An 18,833-nucleotide genomic window follows, 5' to 3' on the forward strand; every position below is an offset into this window, starting at 1 on the left:
CACACCAACTATCAAAACATTTTGCTATTTACACATTTTAGCAAACAGAGGCATTAATGTTCGTTGGCTACAAGTTATTTAGTTCTCTTATTAATTACTAATCTCTCTCATATTGGTTAAGGACTCTCTTGTGTCTCATGCTAATTAATCTGCATGCTCAGCCTTTCTCTTCCCTTGAGTTGGTGGGCTTCTTGACTCAGTGGGCCATAAGTCATGGTCTGCCCCTGCCAGAGTTTACCTCCTACCCGGTCGGAGCTGATTCAGCACTGAGTTGTCACCGATTCAGTCGTCTTTACTAGTTTTCTCTTATCTTGGAGGTTTTGCCAAATGTCCTGTAAATTCTGCACTCTTTGTGTCCATTACCACGAGACATCCTCCAGCCCAAGTTTTGTTAACCTCCGCCCAGGTCTGAGATCACTGAAGCCTGTCAAGATCTAAACCTCAACAAGACAGCTCTACCAAGTAATATCTCTTTCTAACCCCCTGAACATAGCTTAGAGCTTGTTAGCTGCTCTCTGTTTCACAGACTAAATCTCCTTTCTTGTTGATTAGGCTCGAAAGCGTAAAAAGATCAAACATAGAAGAATATCCCTTTCTAAGAAATTTTTTACTTATCCCACATTTTGCAACAACATGACAGGAGACTGTGAGTATTTGCAGCAAAGCTTTATTGGGAGAAGCAGTTGGTTGGGGAAGGAGCAGGGCCACACCCCTGGCTCTGCCACCAGCCCGGGAACCCCCCCGCTGCCACCCTCACTCCTGTAACTGCTGGCGGTTGAAGACATTGACGCCGACCCTGCGGGGACACAGAGGAGGAGATGTAAGGGAGGGACATGGCAGTGTCCAAACCCCCACCAGCCCTGTATTCCCCCCTGCATTTGCACCTTGGCAGGACCCCAGGGTCCTTTTTTTCCTTTCTATGTTTTACCCATGCACAAAGCAATCAAGTGAACCTTGCCATCAAGCTTTCTTAAGTTGTGCTAATATCTGCTTACAGATATGAAATAGATATTAAACCTGCCTTTGCCAACGTGTGTGAGAGTGGCTCTGTAAGCGACCTAAACCACTCACTTGTGACAGCCCCAACCCCTCCGGGGTGCACAGGGGACCTGTGCAGGACAGGGGGCTCACCTGGTGGCTTTCCAGTCATTTTTGATGTTCTCCACATGTGATCTCAGCAGCCACATGGTCTTCAAAACCTCCTTTCCATCGTCACCCACAAAGCACTGGCCCGTGAAAACGGTGATGGAGTCTGCAGGGACAGGACAGGAGGTGGAGGGGAGCATGGCCGAGGTGGCAGGTCAGTGGCTGCCCCAGCACAGGGGACAGTAGACCTCTGCTGTCCCCGGCCTCTGGGGACTGTGGGGATGGGAAAAGCAAGCAGGAGGGCTCAGGGGGCTGGGGGTGTCCCATGGAGATGGGCAGACAGTGCAGGCTTCAGCCCCTGCTGCATTTCCTGCAGGCTGGGACTGGGAGCTGACAGTGAGCAAGGAGCTCCAGGGACAAGGATGGGGGAGCCTCGGGGACACCAGAGGGAAGGGAGAGCAGTGGGGATAGTGCAGGGGAAGGCAGGGAATCAGCAAGGACACTGCAGGAAGGGATGGAAGGGAGGCTGGGGTACACAACAAGGATGCTAAGAAAAGATGAAGCACCTGAAAAGCTCCAATGGATGGTGAAGCCAAAGGTGGGCTGGCTCAGCAGGTTTGGGAGGTGCTGGAACCCCTGCAGTGGTGATTCCTCAGTCTTTTTCATAGTGGCTGACATGTAGTAGATGCCAGTGAAGACACCCTTTGCATTCACGTTCATGATGGTCATGTTGGAGCCCAAGTCATTGACCCAGCGCCCGGTCAGGATGCACTGGAGAGAACTCAGCACCGGTGCCTGCAGCCACAGCCCCCTGCCCACCCTGCCCTGTGCATCCCATCCCTGATGGTACATTTTCAGTAGAGAGGCTGTGAGCTCCCAGGGCCAGGAAGAGTACAAGGAGGAAGGGAGTTGCTTGCACCATCTCTGCAGCAGGCAGACGGCTGATGTACCTGGGGATGTGCTCCTTGCAGGTCTCTGCTGATGCTCCTGCTCCCTCTCCTTTTTATTGCTGCCAGGTGGATGGGTGGTACCCAGGGTGCAAGTGGCACCTCTGGCCAGGCCATTGTACAGTCTGTGTGTTTCCAAATTTGGCTGGAATCCGTGGTAATGAATCTACAGGGGAAGGGTGGGACATTTCCAGTCAGCGTAACTGGCGTGCATAACAGTGTCCAGATTTTCCTGAAAAAGACAGGAATTCCCATAACTCCTTGCAGAGGGTTCTATGGCTGCATATTTTAAACACCGCACTGCTAACACTCTTGTACCTTTTACATCACAGTTTTCTACCTGTAATCACAACTAACTTTTTCATACAATTAAATCTATTATTTTATCAGAATATTTATATCTTCCCCAGAGGTCCCCTGCCCTCCCTGTGATACCTGCAATGCTCTTCTGACCTGTTGCCCTGGGCATGCTCCCTTCCACCTCCCTCAGTATACCCCTCAGACTCCATCACTGTCCAGAGGGATCAGGACTCTCCTACCTCATGGGTCTCCCTTGGCAGGAGGCTCGGCCCCTCTGCTATGAAAGAGGCAGAGCCCGGGCACCACACACAGCCACCACTGCCATGGGGACTCCGGGCTGCTGCTGCTGCTCGCCCTGGCCCTGCTCGTGCCCTGGGACGCTGCATCCAGGAAGGCAAGGGCAGCTCTGGAGCCGAGTCTGGCCGTGCTGAGCCGTGCTGTGCTGCCCCGGGTGCAGGGTGGGGGTGAGGGGCTGCACACACTGGCTGTGCCATCCCTGTGGTGCATGTTTTCTCTGTGCCATGCTGTGCTGTCCTGTGCCACCCCAGTACACAGAGTTTGTGCCTGAGGGGCTGCACGTTCTGGGGGTACAATCCTATGCCATGCCATGCTGCACTGTCCATGACCAAGGAAGCTGCCAGCTCTGGCTGTGCTGTCCCTGGGGGTAGTGTTGATCACCCACCCCTGCCATAGGGGGGTACCCAGCACCTCCAGCTCTGCTGCCCTGCCTAGGCAGAGAGGGGTGCTTTTCCAGCCAGTGCCCACACCACTGGTCCCAGCTGCCAGGTGGAGGGGCTGTGTCATGGGACACACATCCCACTGCTTAGGGAGGCTGGAAGTGGGACTGTGCCTCAGCACTGACTGAGACACCCACACAAGCCCCAATGTCACCTGCAGGGCCTGTGCAGAAATGAGCTGGGCTCCAATATGACCATCTTGGCCCTGAACACAGCTGGGACCTTCTCGGGCTCCTACCACACCGTGGTGGCAGCCACCAACAAGCAGATCCTGGTGTCACCCTTGCAAGGGGTCCAGCAGCATCCCAGTGCCAAGAGACACCCCACCTTTGGCTTCACTGTGCAGTGGCAGTTCTCAGATATGGCAGTGCCAGTGATCCCCTGCTCATGCTGGGAGGGGGGAGCCCCCAGCTGGTACCCCACATCCCTCATGGCACCCAGAGGAACCCCAGCTGTGGGCACAGAACTGGCCCACACATCTGTTCCTGCCTCGGGATATGGAGGAGATGTGGGACATGGGATTGTGGGGTTATCTGTCTGTGAGAGCGTCACAAACAGAATGGGAACTTCAGACAGTGTTTATTAAAAAGGCCCTTCCACTGAATCACAAGGTTCAGAAAGGACTCCCTGGCATTATAGAATCCTCCCCAGTGAAGAGTTTGGGCAGAGCTGGATCCAAACTTAGCCCTAGACTTTGTCAATGGATTATGTCTAAAGGATTGTAGAGGTGTAATATAAACTTTGTACAACGTAGTACCACAGGACTGAGGATGGCAAATCAGATCTATTTATATAAAAATAAATTATTTGTTATGATAATCAGACAAAAATTTCTTAGTAAGAATTACTTACTACAGATTAGAAGCTATATGTATTGTATGATGCACTATTTCGGAGCAGCATTAATTATATTAAAGCTAGCAAAACCAATTACAAAGAAGAGCCTGAAGTTACTCATCCGTACTAGTAATTGTGGGCAAATCTCTTTAGTTCAGCCTTAGGGAGGGGGCAAACCTATTTTTCCTCCATAAAGGGCAGAATCTCCACACACATTCTGGGAAGGGGTGTGTAAGAAGATCCTGCCCTTAGAAATTGGGAGCAGGCTTTTACAGTATAAAGTGATTGACTGTCAGCCAGATGTCAGCTGTGTCAGCTCAGCAGCTTTAGATATGTTATCTATAGTATCACCTTCTGGTTCCTTTATTTGGTTCTTTACCAGTTTTATGACATCTTCACCGCTATCAGGATGTTTAACTTTGGGGACTGACTCATTTCAGCATTTTTCAACACCAAAAGCAGCATGACACCCCTTTCTCCATTTACCACTTAGCAGATAGGGAATTGCTCAAGTTGTTTTACTCCCACTCAGGCAGAGCATCCTGCTACAGAAAGGGAACTGGGGTGTCCCTCTCTCCATCCAAGGGATAACAGCAGGGGTGCTGACTATCTGTCTGTCCAGGGAGATCTGTATGTCTGGGGACACAAAGGGAAAGGCAGGGGAGCTCCCTCCTTTCTATCCCTCCCACACCAGGCTGGTACAGCCTTCAAATGCTGCAGTGGCAGAGAAAGAAAGAAAAGGAGGCGAGGTGGTAACCCTGGGCAGAAGGGGACTCGATTTAGTCAAGGGCCTGCAGCCCTGTGGCTCAGCTGCTCCCCACAGAGGCCTTCTCAGGAGGAATGCTCTCGCCTCTGCTGCGTGCAAGGCAGTCCAGGCAGAGCCAGGAGCCAAGCAAGAAGCAGGTCTTGCCTGCTGTCACATCTGGGCAAGTAGATAAGGAGGCAGATCCTGCTCCCTTTAGCAAAACTCCACAAGAGTCAGCCATCACTGGGACTCGTCCACTCCCTGCATCCATAGCCCTCCAGCCCAACCCAAGAAGAAAAAATGGGGGCAGAAAGGATTTCCTCTTTTGGCTTGGCCTGGTGGAAAGAAGATACCAAAGATGAACAAGAGTAGACAGCTAGACAGATTTATTAAGAATTGAAGTGATTTATCCCCTTAAATGTGCTCCACTGCCTGCCCCCGGCGCCAGCAGGGAGGGGGGCCATGGTACCAGACCAGGACCTGCTTCTTGGGCTCAGATTGTCACCATCCAGGGAGCCGGGTCTCCCCTGGGGATTGTATCTGCCACAGGCCCTCCTGGGGCAGAGCCAGTCAGTATGTGCAGTGTCACCCCAGGACAACTACAGCATCCATGTGCCTGAGTGCACCAGTCCAACAATCCTCACACACACATTCACCCACACCCTTTTTCTCCCTGCAGGACAGGTCCCCACCTTACCCAGCCCAATGACTGCAGCAGAGAGGTCTCCTGTGCCCCTGGACAAGGTACCAGCTGCAGTTTGGGATGGCTGGGGAACCAGCAGGCTATCAGAGCCCTGAGCGATGGGGAAGGGGAGGCACAGGCTCCAGCAGCCACTCCTTAACCCACCCCCCTCTGAGGAGACATCCCCGCACCTCTGATCCCCCCGTGTGCTCAGCATCAGTGGCTGGAAGCCCCCTGAGGTCAAGGGCATGTAGTGGAGGTAGGGAAGGAAAACAGCAATGCGAGTACTAGCACAGAGCGGGAGGGGAGGGTCCCTGCCTGCCATCTGCGGCCCCCCCAGCTCGCGGTGCGCCCGCTGCTCTGCCCAGTGCCACGAGGCTCAAGGGTGGGTGGGGCCCTGGGGGAACTGGGCGGGTGCCGGTGCCTGGCCAGCCCGGCGCTCCAGGGCCAGCTGCATGCTCCAGATGCTGAGGGGCCGCATGTAGGCCAGCGAGCGGTACACCTTCTTCTCCCGATAGGCCTCCGGCGTCTGGAAAGCCATGCCCAGCCGTTCCCAAACCGTCCGGTAGCAGCCCTCTGCCGTGCGGAAGCCTTCCTCCACCATGCCCTGCAGGAGAGGAGACAGGACCATCAGCACATCCACAGAGCACACGGAGCACATGCTGGGAAGTGCGGCAGCAGCATCCCCGCTCACCTCCTGGATCATGGTGGCAGCCAGGGAGTAGACCACGCCAATCCAAACCTCGTTGGACTGGACGCTGGAGGTGTCGGGCATGCCGTCGGGTCTCATGCCGTTCACTGCTCCCATGGTGCCGCCCGCGAAGCTCATCACGTTCTTCTCGAAGATGGTCTTGAGCGCGCTGAGAACATGACTCTTGGGGAAAACCTGGCCGGACAGAGATGGGCTCGGTGCTCATGTGGACCCCTCAGGCTGGGTCTGGAGCAGGATTAAATTTTCCATGAGGAAAAGGGCAACACTGTTCGCTGGGTCAATAGCAATGAATTCCCACCTCAGGAAAATAACAGGAGGACATGAAAAGTCTCTTTCCCCGAAAAGAGCAAAAAGCTCCCAGAGGGGAGCAGAGAGATGCTGAACCACATTCCACCTTCCTCCTGGGGAGGCTGACAGCTCATCCAACTAGTCCATCTCCAAAAACAGCTTCTCAACCACAGTCACTGGCCAAGCCCCTTTCCCATCTCTTGGGGGTTTGCTTTGGGGGCCTGGCCAACCACACCATCCTCATTTGGTTTATGTTCATCACTTGCAAGAGAAGCAAGAGCCAGGAGGCTCATCAGCACAGCCCAGGGATGTGCCAGACACTTCTTGCCAGTCTGGTGACACTAGAGCCAGGAGAAGCAGAGGCTGGGAGGACACCAGGCAGGACCTTGCTGGGAAGGCTGGGCAGTCCAACCAGACAGCTTTGGCAGACTCAAAGCAAAAGCAGCAAATTCCTTCTCTCTGTGCTCAAGCCCAGCAGCCCTGCAGACATTTTTACCCAGTGTGGCTCTGGAGATAAGCCATGGGGATGCTGTAGGAATCAGTAAAGGGCTGATGTGCCCTTCTCTGGCAGAAGCTCTTGGGGCACACTTTCTTCAGGACTGGATCACAGGCTGCTCTTACATCACATTTCTGACTCGTTCACTGCTGCCTTGTGCATGCAGCAAGGCCACATTAATGAGGTTACTGACAGGAGTGATGCCAGCAAGGCAACAGATCAAAATACATGGAAAAAAATCACGGAATGTCATAGTAAACAGAGAGGAATTCACCAGTCCCACGTCCAGTGAGCTCAGAGCTCACCAGAAAGCAGGGAGAAGTGCCACCTTCAGCAGCAGCAGTCGGAGGCTGGGCAAAGGCAGGCCAGATTCCGGACTGCACCACGTTTACTCTTTCCTCCCAAAAGGATATTACTGCAGGAGGGCTGGGCCAGATCCTGCCTGGAGCTCCAGGCACAGTCCCAACCCCACACTAGGTTAAACACAGGAGGGAATGACCAGGTAAAGTCACCTGAAGCTCCCCTCTGATTTACCAACAGACAGTGAAGTGGTTTGTCACCCTCTCACAGACAAAGCCACTCCTCCCTTCACTCAGCAGAGGCACTTGCCTGCCCATCTCCACGAGAAAGCTTTGCTCTGACAACTGCCCAAGGGGCATAAATAACCCAGTGGTTCTCCACTGCCCCCCTCTCTTCCAGGTATTGCAGCACCAACAGCTGCTCCGGACCATCTCACCAGACACGAGGAGTCTGCAGCCAGTTCTTCTCTTGCAACTGAAGAGCAACAGACTCTAGGGCTTGGAATAAGCCATAGTTCCCTCTGATACTAATTTTGGACTTTTTAGGGCAGCAAATAACTTGGAAAGTTTCCTACACTTTTTTCAACCGTTTTTAAACAAATAGCACCTTGTCCAGAGCAAACTTCATTGGGGCCAAAGATAACTGCAGTTATACATCCCTGCTGCATGGCCTCTCTGTGAGAAGGTTTTGGTTTAAGATGGATTCCACTGGATCCATCCAACAGCCTCCACTGGGGTGTGCACATTGGGAGAGCAGGCAGGTGCCCCCACACCAGCCCTAATGTGTACCCCGCAGCATGCACCAGCCCTGCTGCTGTTTCCCTCCTGCCACAGGTCCCATCTCACCCCAACCTTACACCAAGCAGCCCCTTCTCTTACCTCAAACTCCCCTTGGTCCAGACCACAAGCTCCGAGAAACCACTGCCCAGCACACTGGTCTGACATGATACTGCTGGAGGTGTGACTTCCACTGCTATCATAGTTGTAGTATTTTCCTGGAAAAGGCAGGAGATAGTTTTAAATCAATAGATTAGGATACTGCTTCATGTGAGCTGTCCCTACACACCACCCTGTGTGGCAGGAGCACAGCTGCTTTTTCCACAAGACTCTTCTTCCTTTCCCACACCTGTTCCCTCCTAGACACCTGCTCCTTCCCCTCCACTCCTTTCCTTTCCCCCATCTTGGAGGGACAGTATCACCCCTTTCTTCCCCCATTCCCCACAAGGCTTCATGATCCAAGGAGGAGCCACCCCCTCCCAAGGGACACATGGCCAGCTGAGCATGGTTCCCCACTGCTGAGCACCCACCATTCCAGAGCCTCCTCTCAAACGCCTCCTTGCCCTTGTTCAGGATGTCCAGGTATTTCTGCCGGACCTCAGTATCCCCGAGCACCTCTGCCATCTTGCACATCATGCAGACGGCAGCCAGCCACAGCCCGCCACAGTAGGCACTGCCGGAGCCAAAGGAGAGAAGCATCAGGAATGTGGGACACCTCAAGGGTTCCACGACAAGTGGGATACAAGGGCCCAGCTCTGAGCTGTGTCCCCACCCCACAGTCCCCATCTCCAGCCCCACCTGCCTCTCTGTCTCACCTGGCTCCATGCACCACCCACGCGTCGTACGTCTGGTCAGCAAAGCCACCGTTTTCAATAAGCCCATCGTTATCCGTGTCAAACTTCAGCTCCGACTCCATCACAGCCTGTGGGAGAGGCAGGAGATGGTCACGCAGCCCTCACATCCTGGAAGCTCCTCTCACTCTGCTTGGGAGCATCCATCCTCTCAGGACGTTGCTTGGCTCCTGAGGGAAAGGGTGATGCCCCACGGGTCTGACCTCCCAGTACCTGGCATACTGGCCACATGTCCTGCAGGTACAGGCAGTCATGTGTCAGGTAGTAGTCACGGTACACCTGCAGCACAAACTTCAGGTTGAGGTCCTTCCAGTCAGCAGTGTCGTGCATCAGGTAGGCGTTGACACGCTGCCATGGCTCATCATCTAAACCAGGACAGACCAGATGCAGCAGGGCAGCAAGCAACAAACACCCCTGCTCCTACACAGGAGCAAGGACTCAAGGGTGCTGTGATCAAGCAGCACTGGAAGAATGTGTTGTACCCAGTGCCATCTCATCTAGTGAGAACACCCTTCCTGCTACTTCCCTCCGTCTCCCTTGTACAAGCTCCATGCAGCACGGTCTTCATCACCACCCCACACCATCCAGCTTTCCACTCCCAGAAAATACAGAATGACAGAATCATTAAAGTTGGAAAAGACCTCTCAGCACTGCTAAATTCACCACTGAACTACCTCCTTAAGTGCCTCATCTACACTTTTTTTAGACACTCCAGGAATGGTGATACCACAACCTCCCAGGCAGCCTGTTCCAACACTTGACAACAACAAACAGTGTATCTCATGCAGCATACCCATTTCCCACAGCTTGGCACCCTCTCTGCTCCCCCACAGGTCCAACAGATCCCTCACCTGGGTCCCCAATGTCATGTGGCACCACGTTCTTCATCTTCACCTGGGCTGTCTGACCACACATCAGGTACTGCCGGGACTGGACATCCTCATTCACCACAGTGACAGCTGCAGAGGACACAGAGGAAGACACATTAGAAGGGCAGCAGAAGCTGCAGAAGAAAGGTCCAAGCATAGGCACAGGCAGCGCCACCAGTACATCAGGCTGCCCTCAGCAGCTCCAAGATCACAGCCCTCTGTAAAGGGTTGAGGGGACACCAGGCTGCTCCCCATCCCCCCCTCAGCAGGGGACATACAGCTGTCATCACCTCCCTAGGGCTGGGTTGGGAAGGGACCATAGTGGGTCAGCCCTTCCAGAGCCCAGCAATGAGCTGTGCTCCACCCCTGCTTGGGGCACTACCGAGCAGCCACCAAGCCCAGCCAGAGCAACAGGGTCTGCAAACAGCTCTGTGTGTCTGCTCTGCAAGGGGCAAGGACAGAGATGGGAAGACCAGGGGCTCCCCCCAGGGCAGGCAGAGACAGCTGTGCACCTCCAGCGTGGCAAGAAGGCACCCTCAGTGCCGGGCACAGAGATGCTCAGGCAGCAACATTCCAGGGCTGCATGTCCTGGGCACAGCAGAGCAGCTGATGGGGGATGCTGGATCCATGGCACACATCTCTACAGCAGCTGCTGTCGCAAATCCTCCGTCTCTTCCTGAGGTGAAGCCCTAAGCACACACTAAGGCAGGGCCTCTGGGGACACTCACCAATGTCATACTGCAGGCTGATCTGCAGCTTGGGCCACAGCATGACGAGAGCGAAGGAGGCGTAGAAATGGACATCATAGGTGTTGTACATCCGGTACTCCTGGCCTGGCAGGACAGGGCAGATGGTGAGGGATGGGGAAGGGAGAAGGGGGGCAGGTCCTCCCTCCACATGGCCCAGGACAAGGGGATCTTTCCCAGCACAGGCAGGGGCTTCCATTCAAAGTGCATTTTATTCTCTACATAAGGGTCTGGAGAATATTTCCTGCCGTATCCTACAGGGCTGCAAGGGGTTTACCTAGGAATAGCACTGCTCCCTACACACTGGAGTGTGAAAACATCTCCATGGCAGGTTAAAAGCGCATGGCTACAGTAATGGGAGGGGATGAATTAGGAGAATCCCTCGCATCCCTGTGAGTTACCTTCCAAATAAGCAAACCTTCCGTACTCCCGCAGAACAGGGAGGAGGTGGGACAGCCCAGCCCCCGCCGGCCCCTGCAGGTCCTCAGCACAGCAATCCGGAGGCACCTCCATCCAGATGGTTCCCCCATCCGTCATGAAGTAGAGCTCATTGAAGAGGGCCGACTTGTACCAGGAAGGCAGCTGGCTGCAGGGAAGAGGGAAGCCTGCCCTCAGTGGCTGAGGTGGTGATGCTGCTACGACAGCCAACCCCAGGAGGCCACTGGGAAAGTGCCCTCATCTGCCCTACCTGTTCTCCAGGATGGGATTCTGCCACGCTTTGATCTTCCTCTCCCACTCCTCATAGTGTGTCAGGGCGTAGTGGGACAGGGCAGGAGCAGCATCGCCTTCGCTGCCAAAAAACCGTGTGTACCGCCTGCCAAGCAAGGGTTTGGTGAGCACCCCACGGGCTCCACCTGGGAAACCCACATGGACACCACAGAGGGACACTGAACTACACCGAACAGCAGAACTCAACTGCTACTGCAGGGGCATTGGGGAGCAGGGGCTGGACACAGGGTCCCCTCCCTGAGCTGGCAGGACCACAGCCACAGGGAGCGTGTGGCAAAAGGTCCCCACATTGTACAGAAATCAGGAAAGAGGGAAAAGGGGGCTTTGAGGGGCTTAAGCCAAACACCACTGGAGACAACCCACCTACCTGAGGTGCAGCTTTTCCTTGGAGCCAAAGTGAACACGGGGCATGTCCCAAGCCAGGGCCAACTCTAGTGTCTTGTGCCCACAGGCAGGCACCCGGCAGCTGGCACACACTGCTGCTGCTGTCACCTCCCCCTTCTCTGTTGGGCTGCTTTTACCTGCCAGGAAAAATTAAGATATTCTTAAGCAATCAAGGAAGACCAAAGAGAGGGTAACTGAAGTTCACACACACCTTGAGGGAGATGAGACTGTATGGGCATACCAAAGCCCCCATACAACCTTGAAGGTACAGCCCCAGGGCTTTAAGGGATGATGCTGCCGTAGGAAAAAAATACCTTCCATGGGAGGAGTGGCTAAAAGGATTCAGTCATCCAAGAACAGGAACAAATCAGACAGGAAAAGCCACGAGGCATGAATGGAAGCTACAGAGTATCCCATGACTCTGTATCTGCGCTGCACTCAGAGACACTGTGACTTTCTAGGGACAGTCATTGTTTCCAGCTTTTTGCAGGGTGTTTGAGCCATGCTGGTATTTAAGAAAAGCCCTGAGGTGGCTGGATAATTACATGCTAGTTCTGACATGTGTACAAGGTAAACTCATTAGAGCAACATAAGCACAGATCCTGACTATGATAATGTCTGGCAGGCATGAAGGAAAACCACATCCCAATAGCCTGGGGAGCTCTGAGTGCATCTAGGCAGGAAGCTTATTTTTCTGGAAAAAATTACGTATTAAACACTTCATTTACATAATTTAAGCCTCAAGAAATCTTGCAAAGACCCAGAAGCAGCATCACTAGTTTGTCAGCACCATCCTTGTTTAAAAACTGGCAGACATTGGGGAAATGGTCACCTTTTATGGCAATAGGAGGTGACCAGCAAAGGCTGGAGATGTCACCCTACTTCAAGGCTCCTCCCAAAAGAGTGAGCAGAGACCTGAGGATGGATGCAGAATCATCAAAGGAATAGCAGAGACCTTCAGAGAACTGGTACAGTAGACAGAGGACAGGAAGCAATGGCAGCACTAAACCCCCAGCACTGTTAAACGCTGGCTGGAACAATTCTGATGGAATACAACTCGTTCATCTGGCAACTGGAACTGAGGGAAGGTGGCTGGCAGCACACTGGCTCCCTAGCAGAAATCTAATTCAGTGTGCAACTAATGAGATACTAGCACGTGTAACCAATACCCAAGAACAGTCCCAAAGTGGTATGAACATTTTTTGGAGAACCACAGAAGGGATGAGCAACAGGAAGTCTGGATACAGCCTAAAGTTGAGAACAAGCCTAAGCATCCTGGACAGCTTTTTACCAACCAAGGAAGCTGGAGGGAGGGAACTCTGCCCTGGCTTGGGTGCCCAGAACCAGTGTGGTCACCCTTTCCCCCTGCTCCCTCTCCCCCCATCCCACAGAGGATGGACGGACTCACCGGTGGGTGAATCCAGCCTGCCATCCTGCAGGAGGTCCTGCCACACCTCTCTACCCAATCCTGCGGGATTGAATGCCGTGACATGGGTGACTCCTGTGCCAGCCTGGGAAAGGGAAGAGCATCATCAGGGGCTGCTACTTTGGAGGAGAAAATTAATGCTCTCCACTCCCCAACACCACCACCAGGACATGACACTCACTTCCCATGTGCTGCCCAGCAACTCTAACCCCAAACTTGTAGCCCCACAAGCTTCACCCTCAGCTGCTCTCCTGATACCCCCAAAGAGGGTGCCCTCAGGGAAGTCATTTTCCCACTCTTGGGATCAGGGAAGCACTGAGAACCGGTGCCAACCCCAAACCCATTGCACATCCATCCTTTACCAGCTGCTGCAAGCAGCTCCCCCACATCCAGCAGGGCTGCACAACCTCCCCAGCAGCAGCCATAGCACCAGGGCCAGCCCTTTACCTTCTCCCGGGCAGAGATGGCCAAGGTGAAGGGGTTCACAGCCGGGAAGTGGTGCAGAAGGACTCCAGCAACCCGCTCGCCATCCTTCTGGAAGGTGAAGGGCTCATTCCAGTGCCCGCCGCGCCTGTCCTCCTTCGCTCCTGTGCCATTCTGCAGGCTGAACATGATGGACACTTCCACGTCCTCATCCCTCCCGTTCTCCACCTCCCAGATGAACACTCCCACTGGCAGGCTGGAGTCCTGGCAGAGACACAGAATGCTGTCTACAGGGCTGCTGCTCCACAGGCAGCTGCCCCACCATCATTTCCCCCACTGATGGGGACACCATGCAGGAAGCAGAAGGAGCAACAGCGCCAGGAATAATAACTCGGTCTTGTTGCCAAGCTGAGGAGCAGCAGCAGAAGCAGAGGAATTTGGGAGGCAGGCAAGGCAAAATTCAGAAAAGAAGCCCTGGGCTAGCAAACACCACAACGGGCAGCAGAGAGATGGAAAGCGGCTTTTAAGGCTCAGCCGGGTGTCTCATCACTCATCTGCTCGGCAGGTTGATACAGGCTCACGTGCTGCGCTGGGGTAAGAGGAAGGTCAGGCACGTCAGCAGCGCAGCTCCCACCCTCGCCTGGGGCTGGTAGCCAGCAGGGGCAGTGCAGCAGCTGAGCCATCCCTCGATGCAATGCCGAGCTCCCGCATGGCTGCGGGGGTTCCCCGCCCGGGACCATTGCTGAGTGTAGGCACGGGGAAATGTTGGGAAAGCCCGGCTAAGGAGGAGCTCTGCCCTCGGGAATGCCATCACCTCCTTACCTTATAGTCATGGGGGATGACGGGAGAGAGCTGTCGGCAAGTGAGCACCACGTTCTGCCCCGGCAGCTCGTAGACCAGCCAGGCACGGGGGTACAGGGCATGGTAAAAGGCATAGTGGCCACAGTAGCCCCAGTTCCAGCCCTGCAGGGTGCTGGGCCTCTCCACGGACAAGACCTGCTGGTAAATCGTCTGCCCCTTGCACCGCAGGCACACCGTGAACTGTGGAGGAGAGGAGCCGGGGATGAGATGAGCATGGCATGATGTCCCAAGTGCCCAGGCTGCTGCAGTGACACTCACTCCCCTCGCAGACCCTACCTGATTGGCGATAACTGTTTCATAGTGGTAAAGGCCAGGGTTCAGCTGCCAGCGGCAGAACTCTCCCCGCCAGCCACGGGTGATGGTGCCTCCCCCGATCCCGCCGAGCGGACACCCTGGCAAAGACACCAAAAGTTAGCCCTCATTCCTCCCCCTGGTGGGATCTGGCACAAGAACTCTCCCCATGCATCTCTGCAGTGGAGGAACACTCAGCATCACCCGCAGCATGAAAGCTCCTTGACTCACTCATTCTGTCTAGCACCCAGATGGCCCCATGTGAACCTCCACCCATCCCAGTGCCCAAAGTGCAGGCTGACCATAGATCTGCTGCAGCGGAACAGCACACAAGAGGTCAATGAAGGCAGATTTCTTCTCTATGCGGGTCTTCTTTAACCACCACCTGAAGTATCTGCAAGGGAAAGAGAAGCATTAAAGAAGACAGGAACAGGCAACACCATCCCTTCAGTGCTACTGGGCAGGATGAGCACAGGTTGAGCTTTCCCTCCTTGTAGAGATGTACAACAGGAACCTGTGTCCCTGTGCCCATGGCACAAGGGGTGACAGCCTCTATCATCCAGCTGGAGCACACATCGGTCAGCAAGCACAAGCAGGCAGAGTCCAGGCAGCTCAGGACTGACTGTAAGGGCAACTCAGGAGCAGGACTCCCAGCTCATGCAGGACAGGAGGCTTTCCCAGACATCCACAATGCACAAGGACCACCACCACCTCCATGCCTGGTACAGAATGTCCTGCTAAGGAAGGCCTGAAAACAGAGGTACAAGCCCAGAGAAGCCACACACTGCTCCAGGGACACAAGCTTTGCTCTTCTACCTCCATGTCCCCACTGCCATAAACTGCCACATCCCTGTGCCACATCCTCAGGGGCAGATTGCACAGGGCAGCCTTTCCCTGGAAGTGGGGATGGTTGCTGTCTGCAGCCGGCAGGATCCTGGGGACTCGCCTCCAGCCACACACCAGCTGCGCAGACCAGCACTGCCCATCCGATAATTTCTCACCCAAAGGCCTGGGAATCGAGACACTCAAACAAGACACCTGTGGCTGGGTGTGCCAGCACCACTCCAGGCAAGAGGATCAGGGCTGGGTTCCGAGTCAGTGCTTTTAAGTCCTGGCTTTGGCTAATAAACTGCCTCAAGTTAAGCCTTCTGTACAGAGACAATTAGCACACGGAAACCAGCTACCAGACCAGAAGCTGCTGAACCTTGCCCAGCAGTCAGGCAAGACCCAGCCAGCAGCTCCATGGCCCTGGGTGCCAGGAGGGCAGTGGGGACACGGGAACCCCCACGGAGGACAATGTCCCTGAGCTACCTGCAGACACCCATGCCATACTGCCAAGCAGAAAACCACCCCGACCAGGAGCACACAGCCTGTCCTGCCCCTGGTTTCACAGGATGCAGAGCACAGGCGATGGGCAATAATCCTCTGGGACATGTACACCCAGGAGAAAACGGGAGAGGTTCTTCCATGACACATCTACTACTACACTTCCCCAGCAGAAACAACCCACACTTGACTTTTTGGCTGCTCACTGGGCATACACCTTTACTCACCAACATCTAAGGTCCCTAGATCCCTCAAAGGGTGAGATTTTCTGGGTTGCAGTCTCACAGGACCTAATTGCAGCCTGCTCTTCACTCCTACAGACCCAGCTTTTGTGTATGGCTGTCTGTGGATGTTTTGCTCATAGAGGTTCAGGGCATGATGAGAACCAGCCTGTCCTGCATGACTGCCCTGAAGCAGGGCCTGCCACTATCTTCCAGCTACATCTGCTGCAACTGCTCTTCTCCAGCCAGGACAGCCCTGGCCTTACCCCGCCAAGGCGAGGTTTTGGCAGTGTTCTCTCTCTCAAGGAAATGATTATTATTCTTTTTCAACCCAGTGCCAGGGAACCAACCCAGCCTCTTCCCCAGCAGGCTTCTGGCAACAGGAAATAAGGTGTCCAGGCAGAGTGGCTGCAGCACAGCCTAGTGGGGCATTCTGACTCCTTGGAAAGGAGATGGATTTCAAGAAGCAGTTTTTCCAGGAGCACACAATAGAAAAAAATTGAGATTTATTTCCACTGCCAGAGTCCTTTTACCATCTCAATAGCAAACTCTTCTCCTGCCAGCTTCTCCCAAAATTGTGCAAGCCAAGAAGAGAAGCCCAGTGGTCGACGCCCAATTGCTGGCTATTAACAGCTCTGCCAGGGCGACAGAATAACCAGGAGAAAGTCTTTGTACGCCATAGCACCAAAAGCCCTGCCAGGGCTGGAGGGCTTTCTTTCCCTTCAAATGGCAGTGGAATTAGAACCCATCTGAACATTACCCAGCTGATCTGGATTCATGCTGTGACCCCTCTCAGGACACAAGCCATCTCTGTGGAAATCTACCTGCACCTCTTCTCCTGCCTCACCAGCCCCAGCTGAGTCCTCTGCACAGCCCTTTCTTTCCAAACATGCATATGCCCCACAGTTACCCCGATGAGCCCTGATTAACAAAAAAATCCTGCCCCAGGGCTGTCAACATCCCCAGGCATGTCACCCGCATCAAGGGCTGGTGCTGCAGAAGAGGGCACCCATCATCATGTTTAATTCAACACAACAGGGTCAACCCAGGATGTGGTGGCTCCTCTGCCAGTCCTGGACCTCCTGAGCCAAAGATGTGCAGTGACTCCAAGGCACTCCCAGTGGCTACAAACACCTGCAGCAGGTGACTTTGCACTTGACGTACCAAGCCAGGCCAAGTTTTGAGAGCATCCCTGGCACAGGGGCTACTCACCATGGGTCACTCAGGAAAGGGCAGGCCAGTCTGCAGAGCTTCACAGATCCCTGCACCATGACACAGAACTGTGCTCCAGGCTCCTCTTGCAGCACCACCACCCAGGTTTCCATGTCATGGAAGATGCTCACGTGTCCACCAATGCCTGGAGCATGCAGCCTCCCATACACCCTCACATCCCTGAATGGGCTGCCCTGTGTCAGCCAATAGTGTTGGCCTTGGGTTTTAACTCAAGCCCACACAGGTATTTCTTGTCATCCCAGCACTTTGTCTCCTCTGCTCTTGAAGCTGGAATCTCCTTGCAAGGAAGCTCTTGCCCTTGCAAAAAGTATTTTGAAATGACAACCAAATTACCTCCTAAACTTGAACAGAAGAGGCAGCAATTTGAGCTTCTTGCTTTCAAAGACCTCCTCCTAGGTCTGATACAAGCCACTTCCAGACTTCAATAAGTACAAGGCCAGGATTGCTTCTCCTCCCTGCTCACCCCACCAGAACTTCATGCTTTCCCACATGCTCAGCTCATCCCAACCTGACGCGGCGGCTTTTCCAGCAGCCTTTATTTATCTCCAGTGCATGACCGACGCTCTCCTTTCCCTGATGTCCAGATTCGCGCCGGGGTGTCTCAGGTCAGACCAGCATGTCGTGCATCCCGAAGCAATCCAGTATTTGCCCTTTCATGCAGCTTTGCAGGAACCAGCTTGGCAAGCTGCAGCCTCCAAGGACACCAGCAGAAAATGGAGGCAGGAGACATAAATCCAGCACAAGGAAATAAGCGATGCCGTCGCTGGTCCCAGCACTCAGCCTGACGAGTGCACAAACACTGCCAGCGCTCGGAGTCCCGCTTTAAAGGTTAAAACAACACCCTCGCTTTCCACTCGTGTTCTCCATCGTTACTTCCAGCTCACCCCAACGCAAACCGGGAGAGGTGCCCCATTCCCAAACCTGCCACAGCACTGCGTTCCAAACCCGTCCCAGCCGGCCCCAGTCTAACCTCCAGCTGCCAGCACTGGGGACGATGCGGCAGCGATGAGCCCTGGGGGTGGCAGATGGGGGTCCCCATCCCCAAGCAATGCCCCAGTCCTCCCCGCTCCCCCCGTTCTGGCCAGCCCGAGCGCCGGGTGCTGCCCCTTAGCACCAGCGCTCCCAGTGCCGGCGCCAGGAAGGCTGGAAAGTGCCGGCGGCTCCGGGCGGCAGGAGGGCGGCTCCCGCCAGCCCGGGGCCTTCCGTGATCCGCCGGATTCTGCCCTCCGTGCACTGGGACACCGCCGGCACCTCCCCGGGCCGAGCTCCCCGCAGCACCGAGCGGCTCCAGCGCGACGCTGTGTCCCCCCGCGGGACGCCCTCCCTCGTCCCGGTGTGTTCCCGGCCCCCTCCGCTCCCCCCCGTACCGCAAGACGAGGCCGATGTGCCGCAGGACGTCGCGGACCGGCACGTCCCCAGCGCCGTAGGGCTGCCGCAGCTCCTCGAAGCTGTGTGCCAAGCAGACGCGCCAGCCGTCCGCCGCCACGCCGCGGCCCCGCGCTGCCCCCTCATAGCGCCGCATCAGCGGCCCCGCCGCCACCGCCGCCTCCGCCATCACCTCCCCCCG

The 18,833-nt window shown here is 54.9% G+C and overlaps 3 protein-coding genes across 3 annotated transcripts; 1 reads left to right on the top strand and 2 right to left on the bottom strand.

Annotated features, from left to right (window-relative positions):
• Positions 1-72: 72 nt before the first annotated feature.
• On the top strand, positions 73-5,588 carry LOC121665034 (avidin-like; the record flags this gene model as incomplete). The annotated part of the gene is given in 3 exon segments (XM_042028904.1): positions 73-132; positions 3,213-3,484; positions 5,549-5,588. Coding segments are annotated over 3 exon segments (372 nt in total), but the record flags the coding sequence as incomplete, so codon positions are not given.
• On the bottom strand, positions 652-2,082 carry LOC121664912 (avidin-like). Its single transcript, XM_042028603.1, has 4 exons — positions 1,938-2,082; positions 1,653-1,859; positions 1,132-1,252; positions 652-796 (listed from the first exon to the last, which is right to left on the bottom strand). Exons 2-4 carry the CDS (start codon positions 1,813-1,815, stop codon positions 754-756), a joined length of 327 nt encoding a protein of 108 aa, XP_041884537.1. The 5' UTR covers positions 1,816-1,859; positions 1,938-2,082; the 3' UTR covers positions 652-753.
• On the bottom strand, positions 5,022-18,807 carry GBA2 (glucosylceramidase beta 2). Its single transcript, XM_042028601.1, has 17 exons — positions 18,634-18,807; positions 14,789-14,880; positions 14,472-14,587; positions 14,157-14,375; positions 13,359-13,598; positions 12,894-12,996; positions 11,469-11,622; positions 11,061-11,186; positions 10,774-10,958; positions 10,355-10,459; positions 9,609-9,716; positions 8,971-9,122; positions 8,722-8,828; positions 8,437-8,579; positions 8,009-8,124; positions 6,029-6,220; positions 5,022-5,941 (listed from the first exon to the last, which is right to left on the bottom strand). Exons 1-17 carry the CDS (start codon positions 18,786-18,788, stop codon positions 5,714-5,716), a joined length of 2,541 nt encoding a protein of 846 aa, XP_041884535.1. The 5' UTR covers positions 18,789-18,807; the 3' UTR covers positions 5,022-5,713.
• Positions 18,808-18,833: the final 26 nt, after the last annotated feature.

The sequence above is a fragment of the Corvus kubaryi genome, unplaced genomic scaffold (genome assembly GCF_017639235.1).
Source record: "Corvus kubaryi isolate FWS band 111438036 unplaced genomic scaffold, C.kubaryi_AGA036_p1.0 37308, whole genome shotgun sequence".
Classification (NCBI taxonomy): domain Eukaryota; kingdom Metazoa; phylum Chordata; class Aves; order Passeriformes; family Corvidae; genus Corvus; species Corvus kubaryi.